The sequence below is a fragment of the Lissotriton helveticus genome, chromosome 4_1 (genome assembly GCF_964261635.1).
Source record: "Lissotriton helveticus chromosome 4_1, aLisHel1.1, whole genome shotgun sequence".
In the NCBI taxonomy this organism is placed as follows: domain Eukaryota; kingdom Metazoa; phylum Chordata; class Amphibia; order Caudata; family Salamandridae; genus Lissotriton; species Lissotriton helveticus.
Genome location: NC_136063.1, coordinates 1,027,395,382 through 1,027,408,296, shown reverse-complemented (window position 1 = coordinate 1,027,408,296; position 12,915 = coordinate 1,027,395,382). Strand labels below are relative to the sequence as shown.

Below are 12,915 nucleotides of genomic sequence, written 5' to 3'. Positions count from 1 at the left end.
ACGTGTTTTACCCATTTATTTATCCATAGGATTTCTTTTTTAAATAACGTTAAAAAACAAATAGACTGAAGAACATTGAGACAAAGAATTGTTTTTTAAAGCTGGCAGAGCAACACAAACTGTTCAGGATTTACTGCAAGGCATGCTCTCTGTGGAGCACATGTGATCTAGTGCCTAAGGGCCTGATTTACAAATAAATGTGTAAATCCATATATTGTGAAGGTATGCCGCTGCAGATTTATGCATTTTAATAATACATAAACACGAGAAGATCATGTTCTGAAATTTGTGAAGAACTGAACGTATCCAGGAATACTCTTACTCCTGCATGTGTACTCGATGGCAGGTGTACACATGGTGTACATGTTCAAAATCATATGTTTTTCTTTGACTTTCCTAAGAACTAACTGCTTCAACCCCACGCTCTTAAAATATTGGGGTAGACCCATACTTATCTCCTTCCAGAAGATACATTTCTGCTGCTGTTTGGTGGAGTAACTTTCACCATGAGAAAGGACCTGCAAAACCTTTTTGAATATTCACACACATTTCTGGGTTTTACCAACCTTCTTTGATGGAAACCTGCAAAGCAATGCTCCCTTTCCTGCCAGAGATTTACCCAAAAGACAATCTTGAAAAGTGACTCATTAACTCAAGGAGTAAATTCAATCTACAAACTCCCTATGTCTACTGTATTCCCAGCTCTCAGATCATTTTTGCGCAAAAATGTTCCCCTTATGTCTCCAAAAATCTTTGGGAATTGATCCACATGTTTTCGGTTAATTAAGAAGACCAATATTTGCTCAGGGATGTAGCGATTGTTAATGCAGAAGGTGTATTGGCACTGGGTCCCAAAAGAGAGTGATGGTTCCAAAGCCTCTAAACAAGGATGTCATTCAGAATCCAATGAAGGGACAGTGGGGCAATTTTCTTGTTTGTATTTATGCCCATAGCAATACTTTTTAATCTATAGAGTTGCTTTGGGGCTTTCTAGTTAAGCTACATTGTGTGATTCTCTCTCTATGGAGTGGATCCACAAAGTTATAATCGGTCACAAACATAAGTTTGCAACTAAATTAAACAGTCCTACTCCTGCCAGTGATACACAAAGTATTTTCAGTTAAGTTTATATGCATTTATGAGTGTGTGTATTTCTCCATCAAGAGTGTTTAGGAATCTGCAGTGGTCAATCCCACTCATTGAGGGAGAACTAGGAGTTTAAAGGTAGGGTTTCTTGGAAGTTTAAGAACACTCAAAACGTGTAGGTTAGTGGGCATTTCCAGACTCCTCTCTGACCTCTTTCCACCCTGGCAATTGGTAGAGATTTACTCAAACAAAGGGCTGTAGTAACTCTCCTTCCCAGGGCATGAAGGGGGACAGATTACCCGTACATTTGGTGGGTGTTTATTAGAAGTCCTTTTTCCACAGGAAAAATGCTTCCCCTGTATTGAACAAAAGTTATTTTAATTATATTCCACTTATATTTTTTTCAGCTACATACTTGGTATATTTGAGCAATTTTTACTCATGCAGAATGGAAGGATTAAAAAAAAAAGACTCCTGATTTCATGGAAGGAATGGCTAGTAGTAGCCCAAAGTCGTAGATTTTCTGTACTAGGGTTTCATCTTTGTTATATTCATGTATTATTCAATCAATGACGACTCCCATTCCCCCACACATCAGTGCATGTGTGTAAGGAAATGCCTCATTTTGCATGATCACCCGCAAAGTTTTGGACTGAGGCTGCAGGTTTTTCGACTCTTACAATGCACTAAAGCCTTCTAAACAGACAGCTGGGCCAGTGGTATAACCCATTACAGAATGAATGTTGAATTAGCTACTCCCAATTGGCATGAGCTGACTTTCTTTTAAGTCCCTAGTATATAGTACCAAGGGTACCCAGGCTTTGTAAGACAGAGTGTCCACCCAGGGCTGTAGCACTGTTTGTGCCACCCTGTGTGTTACAAAGTACAAAATAGCCCCAACCTGCCAACTTCCCCTGGAAGAGCAGTTTTAAAACTGTTAGTTCGAGTTTGCTATTTAAAGCGATGACAAAGCCACCCACTTCCCTTAACAATATATGTAAGCTTCCCCTAAGGAAAGCATATTGAGCCCTAAAGCTAGGGAGCTGTAGATTAGAAAGCAGGACATATGCTTTTAATATGTCTAAGAGCAATTCTTCCAAATTGTCTTTTTTGCTGTAGAAAAGTTAGTAGCTCTAGTGGCTATTACAGTGTTAGCCTCTGACCTCTCAGTTCGGCTAACTTCAAACTTGGACTGCTAAAGTGGGTACTTTTAGATATCAAATTATACATGGCATTAAACCTGATTGAAAGTCAATGTTACTTTAAACGGAAAGCAACTTTTAGAAAGTTGCCATTCATTTGTCCAGTCGCCTCGCACAGCTGCTGACCACCAGACAGCCTCTTGCCATCCTGGGGAATAGTCTGAATATCTATCGGGCTCAGGAACAATAGTAGCCTGCTACAGAGCAGAGGAAGGTGTTGCATCTCCCTTGCAGGACACCACATAACGTGGTGGCCCAAAAGACAAGCTTTAAATGCGAAGTGGCCCTTGGTGGTCAAAAGGTGATCACACTCATGTAAGGCTGCCCCTTTGTTCTGATAGAAAGGCTAGCAGTGACAACAGAGAGGGGAAGTCCGTGGCCAAACTGGTCTTCCTATGACTGTGTATCTCACAGGCAGCCACACCTCTAGGATGGGCTACCAAACTTATAACTTCCAAGGAAGGATTCAGACATCTCATCTTGAGAGTGGGCATAATAGTGCACAGTAGGATTGCTAGATGCCACACATAGCCGTAAGTCATCACAAGGTGGGAGAGATCCTGGTAGCCCATTGGCTAGTGGTCGTATAATACACCAAGAGCACTTTCTGGGCATAAATATGACACCCCTGGCATCCTCGCCCACCGATCATTCGTAAACAGGAGAAAGGACCGAAGAAGGACTTCCCTGCTTACCCATGGGCCTGGCAAAGTGACGCTGCACCGACTGCTGGACTCCACCTGCCAGACCTTCGGTTAGTAAAGAGAGGACTTTGCCTGTGCCTCCTGCCTCATGGAAAAGTCGGTCCTGAGCCCTAGACAAAAGAAGTGACTCCAATGGTCAGTTGACTGACTCCTGACACCGGCACCAGGGCATCAAAGCTGAAGTAGCCCATTCCAGCCCGTCACTTGCCAAATTCTTTGAATTGCAGCTAATACCTGCCAGGTAACACGAGAGACAGATTCCTTATGGCAAATGTTGCACTCGAGTCTGCTGTACCCGGGAGTCTCATTGAGTCCAGATTGTTCCCAGAAGATGAACACCAACCTTCACCAAAGGATACCGCTGGACCTGCTGTGTAGAGAGGCCGGTAGCCTAGCTGCAGCTGGCCTTCTACTGGCTCAAAGAGGACTTCAAGTGACAGCAACATCTTTGGCCAAAGTCACCCCACTTTACCCGTAGACCAAGTAATAACTGCAAGGACATCCCCGTGGACCGCGCCCACCCAGAGCATCCTTCAGCATCCTGCATTCCTAGCATAAGGACCATTCCGTTGAAGTCTATGGGGGTTTTGATTTAAAGTGAGGATCTGGACTGGAAACTGCTTTCGTGACCAAGTACCTGTCCAGATACTCGTTATTGGCCCCTCTGACCTTCTCTCTGCCGGAATTGGTCGCCTTACTCGGTCCGAAGTAGTGGAACACAGATCTTTCAAACTTTTCAAAAGTTTCTAAACTGTATGGTTACCAATGCTTATTTGCACTTTAGACTAAAAATCTGAGATTTAAGTTTTACTTAAAAATCTATATCTCCGGAACCCTCTGGTGGATTTTGCTCATCTTGGTGACAAAAAAATTCATAAGAATATAATCTTATTTGTATGAGTTGGTGTTGGATTTCTTTTGTGTTGTGTGACTTTATTTCATTTGTTGGTGCTTATTTTTTTTTCTAATAATTCTTTTTATTAAACACAAACAAATTATAATACACTTAGAATAAATACACTGGACTGCCACTCTGCACAATAAATCTGTACACATCCTCCTATTTGATAAAGATCTACAATGATTTCTATATTCGGGTTCAGGGATCCTCCAGCACTTCCGGGTCCTCCAATGCCACCGGGGGAGTGCAGATATCACCCCTATAAGCATTCCATGGCCCCCAAATCTTGCCCCATTTCTTGGGCCTCCCTCTTGCCACATACACAGCCCGCTCTCTGAACATGCACCATTCCAAATCATCCATCCATTTCCCGACTGTCGGTGGCTGAACCGCCCCCCACAGCTGAGCTATATTACGCTTCGCAATACTACATGCCAATGTGGCCCACATCTTTCCATGGGATGGGAGTTCTGTCGGGTCCCAAACATTCAGGAGGCAACGCCTCGCCTTCAACTCAAAACCCACTCCCCACACCTCCCTCACCTTGGCATGAATAGCAGAATAGTACCCCAGAATGAGGGCACAGTCCCACAACACATGAAAGAACGTTCCAGACTCACCACACCCTCTCCTGCATTCGCCACTCACAGCTAAACCCATTCGCACCAACCGTGGGCCAGTCACATAGCAGCGGTGGAGAATCTTTAATTGAACCAGCCGGAGCCTCATCTGGATGGCAACGACCCTCGGAGAGGCCACTCCCTCCCTCCAGTCCTCATCATCTAGGATCAATCCATCCGCTGTCCACTGGTCCCTTAGAGCCCCCAAAGGATCCTCCGCATGATTAACTAGTTTTTTATAAATCAGGGAGATCGTTTTCGTCGGGAGATGACCATCCAACACTCGATCCTCCAGCGGGGAGGCCTCCAGGGGCGTCATGCCAAGGGGAATGTTAGTAAGCAGCGAATGCCTAATCTGAAGGTAACGAAACCTCTCGCTCCCCTGCATTCGATACCGTTCCTGCAGAGTCTCAAATGAAAGGATACCATCCTTACCCCATAGATCCCCAACTCGGGAAATCCCAAGGGGGTCCCATGTCAAAACCCTTGGATTTCCATAAACTGCCCAAACGTTCCCAATTCCAGAGGGGTGTCGCCAGCGTGTTCTTCCCTTCCCACCCGAGGGATCGGCTAGCCTCGTGCCAGACCCCACGGCCACCGCCGTTGGTCCCACCACGGGAAAACGTCCCCGTCTCGCATAAAGTGCCCTAGTAATTTCCCCCCGGGAACCAGGCCACGGTCCATAATATAGCCGGGGTCCAGTGGTGAACCGTAAACAGCCTTATTAACCGCCGCCAACTGTGATGCCCAATAATACTTCCGAATATTAGGCAGACCAATCCCGCCGTCGTACCACGGCAATGCAAATTCACAAACGCAATTCGGGGCCTACCCTCTCAAAGAAGTTGTCTCTGGACAGACTCAACCTCCCTGAAATACGACGGCGGGACCGGGTCCATAGAGTTCTGAAGCGCATAGAGGAAACGAGGAAGAGCCATCATCTTAAACAGAACAGCTCGACCAAGAAGAGAAAGCGGAAGCGACTTCCAGCGATCCACGTCGCGCCTAAGCCGAACCAAAGGAGACAACAGGTTTTTGGAATATCTGCTCTGAGGGTCCAAGGATATAAAAATACCAAGATATTGGAGTCCCTCCACTTCCAATTTAACCGGACAACTTGGAGGAACCTCCGGGGGATCACCACTCAAAACAAACAGGACCGACTTCGTCCAATTAATGGCAAAGCCTGAATATCTACTAAACACCTCCAGCACGTCTAGGAATACTATAAGCGAAGCTCGAGGAGAGGACAGATACAACAAAATATCATCCGCGTAAAGTGATATCTTGTCTTCCCAGTCGGGCGTCCATCGGAGCCCCCTAATCGATCTATCCCAACGAACCCATGCCGCAAGCGGCTCGAGCGCCAGTGCAAAGAGCAGCGGGGAGAGAGGACAGCCCTGTCTGGTGCCTCTCCCCAGCGCGAAGTCTGCCGACCTGTGATTATTAACAACTACTCGGGCCAGCGGACCAGAATATAGGAGGCCGACCCGAGAGACAAACTCCGAGCCTATGCCCATCTCGCCGAGGACGGCAAAAAGATAGGGCCATTCCACTCTGTCAAAGGCCCTAGTGGCATCCAAAGATAACAAAATTGTCGGCTCGTGTATCTGTGAAGCCCCACAGAGTACCCCATGCAACCTACGCAGATTAAGAGCTGTATTCCGGCGGGGCATAAAGCCTGACTGGTCTGGATGTACCAGCGTCGTAATAACCTTGACCAGGCGGTTCGCCAACAGTTTCGCCAAGATTTTGGGTTCAGCATTCAACAGGGATATCGGCCTATATGAGTAACACTCGGTCTTCGGCTTACCTTCCTTATGGAGGACTATGATATTTGCAACACGCTGATCATATGGAAGCCGACCTCTCTCCCTACTCTCCACAAACATACCCTTGATAAAAGGAGCGAACTTATTCGCATTGTTGGTGCTTCTAAATGATTTACACTAGGTTCTTTGTTTAAGCCTTGCTAGCCGAAGACAAACCTACCCAGCATTGAGCTAAAGGGTTTACAAATAAGCCTGACTTTACCCACAGTTTTGTGTGGGTATTACATGGTAAGGTTTCATAACCATACCATATAATACACCACCATCCTCAGAATGTTCAAACCTTGAACACTGCCTCATGCTACCACAATTCCCTCTGAAATCGTCTGTGACATTAGCAGCCACAGATTTGTAGCAGAACTGCTTTCATGACAAATCTTGTCTAAAATTTGGTAAAGTGGCAACATCAAGTTTTTCCAAAATACTACCTCCTTCGTAGTTGTTAGTTTGAATTCCAATATAACAGATTTACAGTTTATGGCATGGAAACTGCAATGTTACTGGTCCAGATTACCCTTCTAGTCACTGAAGATGGTGGCCACTTATTCAAGCTGTTCTTCAGAATTTTCTGTGGCTTTTGATAAGGGGGATTTGGATATGGTTTAAATATTTAATTGTTGCTTGAAGTATAAACCAACTTACCAAAATCACTAAAGACCAGAAATACAATCATTACAGAGGTAAAAAATACATAAAAAATATTTAAAATTCAAAAGCATCAGAACATCATCAATTCACTTTACAATTGTTGAGCTCCGGACCCTGACATTGGAGTATATTACTCATGTGAACCTCCAATTTCACTATCAGAACTACGTTGTTAATAATAATCATTCAGATGAATAGTTCATTGGCCACAACTGGATCATCAATTATTCAGTGGAAGACCGACACAATATCGACAACAGTATCATGTAATGAAAATGCCATCTCAAAAATATTTTGTCCCTATACTTATAATTGTAAGTACAAAAATATTGAAAATGAAATATTGTTTCACACTACTATCAATAAAAAACATACAAAATATAGGTATATATCCATGAAAAAACCATAGGTATCGGGCACTTTATAGTTAGATATTAGCATTTTAAAAACCTTAGAAATTCACTGAAAAAAACATAGGTTTCAGGGGTGTTATAGTTAGCTGGACATTTCACTCGTGCAACACCATTGAAATTCCCCGTTATAGTTAGTTCAGCTAACTATAACTTGTGCGCCCGCAATGCACTGCTGATGACGTCACATATTACATCACTCATGACATGGTCAGTGACATCACTCATGACATCACTGATGACATCTCAAATGACCACTGATGACATCACTGATGACATCATCCTTGATAGAGTGGCAGGCCTCCTCTCACCCTAATATAACCTTTGATACACACACTCAAAAATAGAAACTAACATTTTCAAAAGAATGGAGATACCAATACCAGTTACAACACACCTATTCAGTAATTCCAAGATCTACACACACATCCACTCATTCACCAACAGTTCTATACAGTCACTCATACATGTACTCAGTCATCATATGTACTCATACACCTAAATGCTGGGCACCCCCGGACACTGCAGGAGCCGGCCATGGGGGGTGGCGGTCCCCAGGCTCATGCCAAGGCTCCAGGAGAGGGCGCGTCCGGCCCCCCTCCCACAATTTACAAAGCCCCTGGGGGGTGGTGGTCCCCGTGGCTGGGGGGTCCGTCATGGACCCCACAATTTTACTATTTAGTGCCCCGGGGAGGTGGCGGTCACCCTCACCCAGGTTATTTTTTTAATAAATAAAACAAAAATCAAGCCCCGGGGTGGCAGTCGCCGGGGCTGGGGAGGGGCTGTGAGCCCCCTGCATATAATTTTCTAACGCTCCGGTGGGGTGGTGGTCCCCGGGGTTGGGAGGGCCCCCATTACATAACAACATTGCCCTCGGGACTTGGCCTCCCCGGGGGCTAAATAGCAACGAAGTGCGGGAGCCCAGGCTTCGTCTTTTTTTTTTCTCCGCAGGATCCACGCACCCTGCGCGGATTTTGCCGATTTAAAAAAAATGGGGGGGGGGGCACTCCCTAAGCAGGCCTAGGGGGTCAGGGTGTTTCTACCCTGCCCCCTTTTTGCATTTTGCGCCTTAGTTGGACTGATTTCTTGTGCCTCGGTTCTACCGAGGCACAAGATGGGCGCCAACACTTCCTGGTTTGGAGTGTTGACAGCCAATTAGCATACAGCTTGTGATCGGGAGGGTGCGCGGATCCTGCGCGGCCATAGATATCACATTCTTTATTCCTTAATTTCTCAAAAACTACTGAACAGATTTACATCATTTTTAAAAAGGTTGCTTTCTGACTAAAGCTGTACCTTTTTGCCAAATTTGGTGTAATTCAGTTCAGCAGTTTTTTCTCGACCCCCGCTCGACGAAGCGCCCCCAAACTTTCAGGATAGAACCGGAGCACCCCATGAGTTTTGAAAATTTCGGGGAGATTCATCAATCGGTGCCAAAGATATTTTATTATATAAAATGAATTAAATGTTTAATGTATGTAATACTAAATATAAATACAAACTTCTATAAACACACACACACACGCACATATATATATATATATATAACATAACAATATTAATAAATCAATTAAACATTAAAACAATCGCCAAATAAATAAAATATTAAAAACAACTTTTTTTTTGTGGCAAATCTTGACAAAACTTTCTCCCCAAAAACTTTTTCAGTTATTCCTGGAAATATTTGGGGTGATCTTTCAATTGGATGCCTGAAATAGGGGGTGTCCCAAAACGTGTTTTACTCATTTATTTTTACCTAGGAACACATTTACAGCCCAAACTGCTGAACGGATTTACCCCAAATTTGGCAGAAAGCTGGAACCTGGTCCAGAAAGATTGCTTTATGTGATTTGGTCTAAATCCATTCAGTTGTTTTTGATCAATTAGTCCTCAAAAACATTGGATATATCACGTCACAGAGGATCCACGGAACCGAGAGATGTCATGCTGAGAACTGATTGGCTGCCTCTACAACAACAAAGATGAGGCAGCAGCCATCTTAGGACTCAGGACTCACTTAAAAAAAAAGGGGCAGGGTAGGAATACCCTGTCCACCCTAGGCCCTGGGCCAAAAACATATATATTTTTTTTAATGTTGCTGTGCATTCATGGGTGAAAGAAAATAATATCCCCTGGGGTAGCCCGGGAGGGAGGGGGTGGCACATTATCTGTTTAAAGGGGAAGGGAGAGCATGGCACCCATCCCCAAGCTTTGGAGAGGCCACATGGATCCCATTTCCCGGGGCTTATATTTGTTTAAGGCGAGGGGGTGTGCAGCACCACTACCTGAGCCTAAAAAAGGCCTAGGGATCCTATCCCTGGGGGCCACGCCAACAGTAAACCGTAGAATGGAGGCACGAGGCCCCCCTTCCTAAACCTCTAACAGACCCTGGGACGTCATTCCCCTGGGCCAATGTTATAATTAAGAGGAGTGGGTCACATGGCACCCCTCTCCGAGCCTAAAGAGGCCTCAGAGACCCCATCCCGCTGGGCTGCACAGTACCAAATGAGGAAGGGGCACATGGCTCCCCTCCCAGAGCCATTGAATTGCCCTGGGGAGCCCATCCCTTGGGGCTAGCTCAGGGATGGTGTCCCGGGGATCCTATCCTGGGACACAGTCTATTTCCCTGCCTATGTGCAGGGATGTGCAATATTATCCCACCAGGGATAATATGGGAATAGAAGGGTTTGGCTGCCGGGCCTGGCTTAGGCCGTCGGTTAGGCGCAGCAGGGGTTTGGCTTTACGTATGGCAATAAAATTTTACTTTACGCAATAAAATTAAAAACTAGAAAGTCACTGAAAAAAAACAAAGGTTAAAGTGATATTATAGTTATTTGAAGATTTCTGTTCGAAGATTAAATGTACAACACCACTGAAATTCAACAGTTCTGGTTATCCCAAGTAACTGTAACTCGGGCCCTCACCATGCACGCTAACTACCCCAAATATGACATCACTTGTGACATCTTTTGTGACATATATTGATAATATCACTGCAACATTTGCAATTACATTATTGATGAAAAAGTGTGCATGGTGGGTGTGAGTTATAGTTACCTTAGGGCATGAGTTATGATTACTTCAGATAAGTAGGGCATGCAGGAACCATTAAAGAGCATGCAGAAGTTGGGTATTAGGGAAAGGTCATGAGGGAGAGAGCAAGTAAACACACTCAATTCAATTAAAAATGTATTAAAGGTTTGGATCTCCAATGAGGTCCACGTAAATATACATACAATTTTTACATAATAAATCTAATAAAACGTAAGGACCATTAATTTCTCAGTCCATTGATAAATATTGAAACCCTTCATAGCTAATCTTAGATTTTCCCTTACATAACATAGATGGATATGGTCAATTACCCTAATGAGCGAGATACAAATAAAGGTTCTCAACATTAAGACCAATAAGCAGCAACAAAGTCCTAAATAAACCTCTACCAAAACAAGTGGCACACGTTTAGGTCCATACTAAACAGTAGTAGATTCGTGATAGATTCAGTTTAGAATAATGTACTTCACATCAATTGCTTGGAAAAAACATAAAACTGTTCTAAAACAATTAGCATATTTGGATGAAAAAAACATTTTCCTTTAACAAAACCTAAAAAATAAATACATTATAATTTTGTGCACAAACTCATTAAGTAGCAGCAACTTCATATGCACATTTCTAAAACATTATACAACAATGTATAATGAAAGCTTCTTTGAAAAATCAAGTTTAAAATAACAGCAAGAGTGTGTTAATACAATATATCCCAATTGTGCATAGAACAAATAAATAGCAGCCAATACATGTGCAAAATACAATCCAAAAAAAAGGGAAGAGTGCTGAGACTCTTTTAACCTTTAAAGACACCAAGTTCCAGGGATTAACAGCATAATTGGAGGGAGAGCCATGCGTCTAAAAGGAAACCCCATTTAAAAGGTTATGTAAAAAGTTAAAATATAAACACACTCTGATTGTGTGCTGAAAGAAAAAAGTGGTTCCTTAAATGGGGAGTAGTGGAGGATACAGGTCATTCATTCAAAAGGATGAGAACAAGACAGAGGCTATGCTTCAAGGGAGGGATGCATGCTGAGCAAGCTCTATTCCCAGAGGATTGTAGAGGAGCAACAATGAATATAGTAAACATAATCCTGGTGTCCTACTCTTTTATTATTAAAGTAATTTTGAATCTGATTGCAATCTAGATGTTCTTCAAAGTATTTATACTTGCTAGGGCATATATATGTGTTGCAAGCTTCACTGCATATCAGTTGGCACTTATTGTTTAATCACTGTGTTGTTCACTAGAAACTAAGGAATATTTTTCCCTGTTAGATATTGTCGACATTCCGATTTAAAATTTCAGCAGCTTTTCTTAAACATTTGTTTTATTTTTAGAACTCCACTTTTTCTGTATTGAATTCTGAGCCGCATTTCCAAGTTCCTGTCACAAAAGCAGAGCAACTGACCATGCCAGATGCAGTAAAAACGTGTTTGCTGTTGGAGCTCGATATTTCGGTAGGTTCAATGATGGTTTGTATTATCTAATGGATAAAAGTAAGAAATTGAGTGAAACACTGTATATGAAGTTAAATCCCCAAGCATTGCACGTTCACAGAGATCTGATGTCTTTCGTTTTGACCCTCTCTCCCAAAACAGCAGTTTCGCGGGAACGTTGGCCTCCTCGCTCTGGTTCTCCCTCCTCTGAGATACGTCTTCTCACTCCTCTCCGAAATCCGTCTTCTTCCTCCTCGGTCCAAACACCACCTCCAAACGCCTCTGGGGTGTCATCACACGCCGAGCTTCGGGCTTCCTGGCTTTTAGCCAATCCCGTGCTTCTGGCATCAGCAGGGGGCGTGCCTTCGTCGTTGATGTAATTCCAATTAAAGGAACCGTCATCCAATTCGTCCTCTTGCTCGGCACACAGAGGATGCCGGTCGGTGCTCCACTCTTTCTGAGATAAGTGGAAAGAGGGAGGGGATGCAGAGTCAACATTCCACCAGTCGCTTGAGGGGGACCCCTCTTCCACCCGCCTAGCCACCCCTTTACATACAGTTTTGTAACTGGCCCACAGAAGAATCATCAAGAACATCATGAACAATGACAATGGAAATAAACAAATAGTGGGCTTCCATAGTGTGTGCTTCAGAAATAACGAATGGTGAAATGTGCAGGGAAAGGACTGGAGCAAAACATGCTTTAAAAAACATGGCTGCCAGTCCCAAATTGAGGCGTAGTTAGCAAGAGTCAGGAAAACAAATTTCTATACATGCGTTCATGTGTATTGGAGTGTAAAACCAAATTTTGAATATTGTAATATTGCACAAACTCATAAATGCACAAACTTCATTAACAATACTTTGAATCTGCAGTGGATTTACCACTGCATAGACAATCTATGAATATTGTAATATTGCACAAACTCATAAATGCACAAACTTCATTAACAATACTTTGAATCTGCAGTGGATTTACCACTGCATAGACAATCTAATGTCCTTGCCAAACAAACCTTCGT

The 12,915-nt window shown here is 43.5% G+C and overlaps 1 protein-coding gene across 1 annotated transcript in view; it reads left to right on the top strand.

Moving 5' to 3' along the window:
- MTRR (5-methyltetrahydrofolate-homocysteine methyltransferase reductase) overlaps positions 1-12,915 on the top strand; it is a 415,823-nt gene that overhangs the window by 74,448 nt on the left and 328,460 nt on the right. Inside the window, exon 6 of the mRNA XM_078687627.1 lies at positions 11,796-11,915. Within this exon, the coding sequence (XP_078543753.1) occupies positions 11,796-11,915 (120 nt within the window). The remainder of the gene's footprint in view (positions 1-11,795; positions 11,916-12,915) is intronic.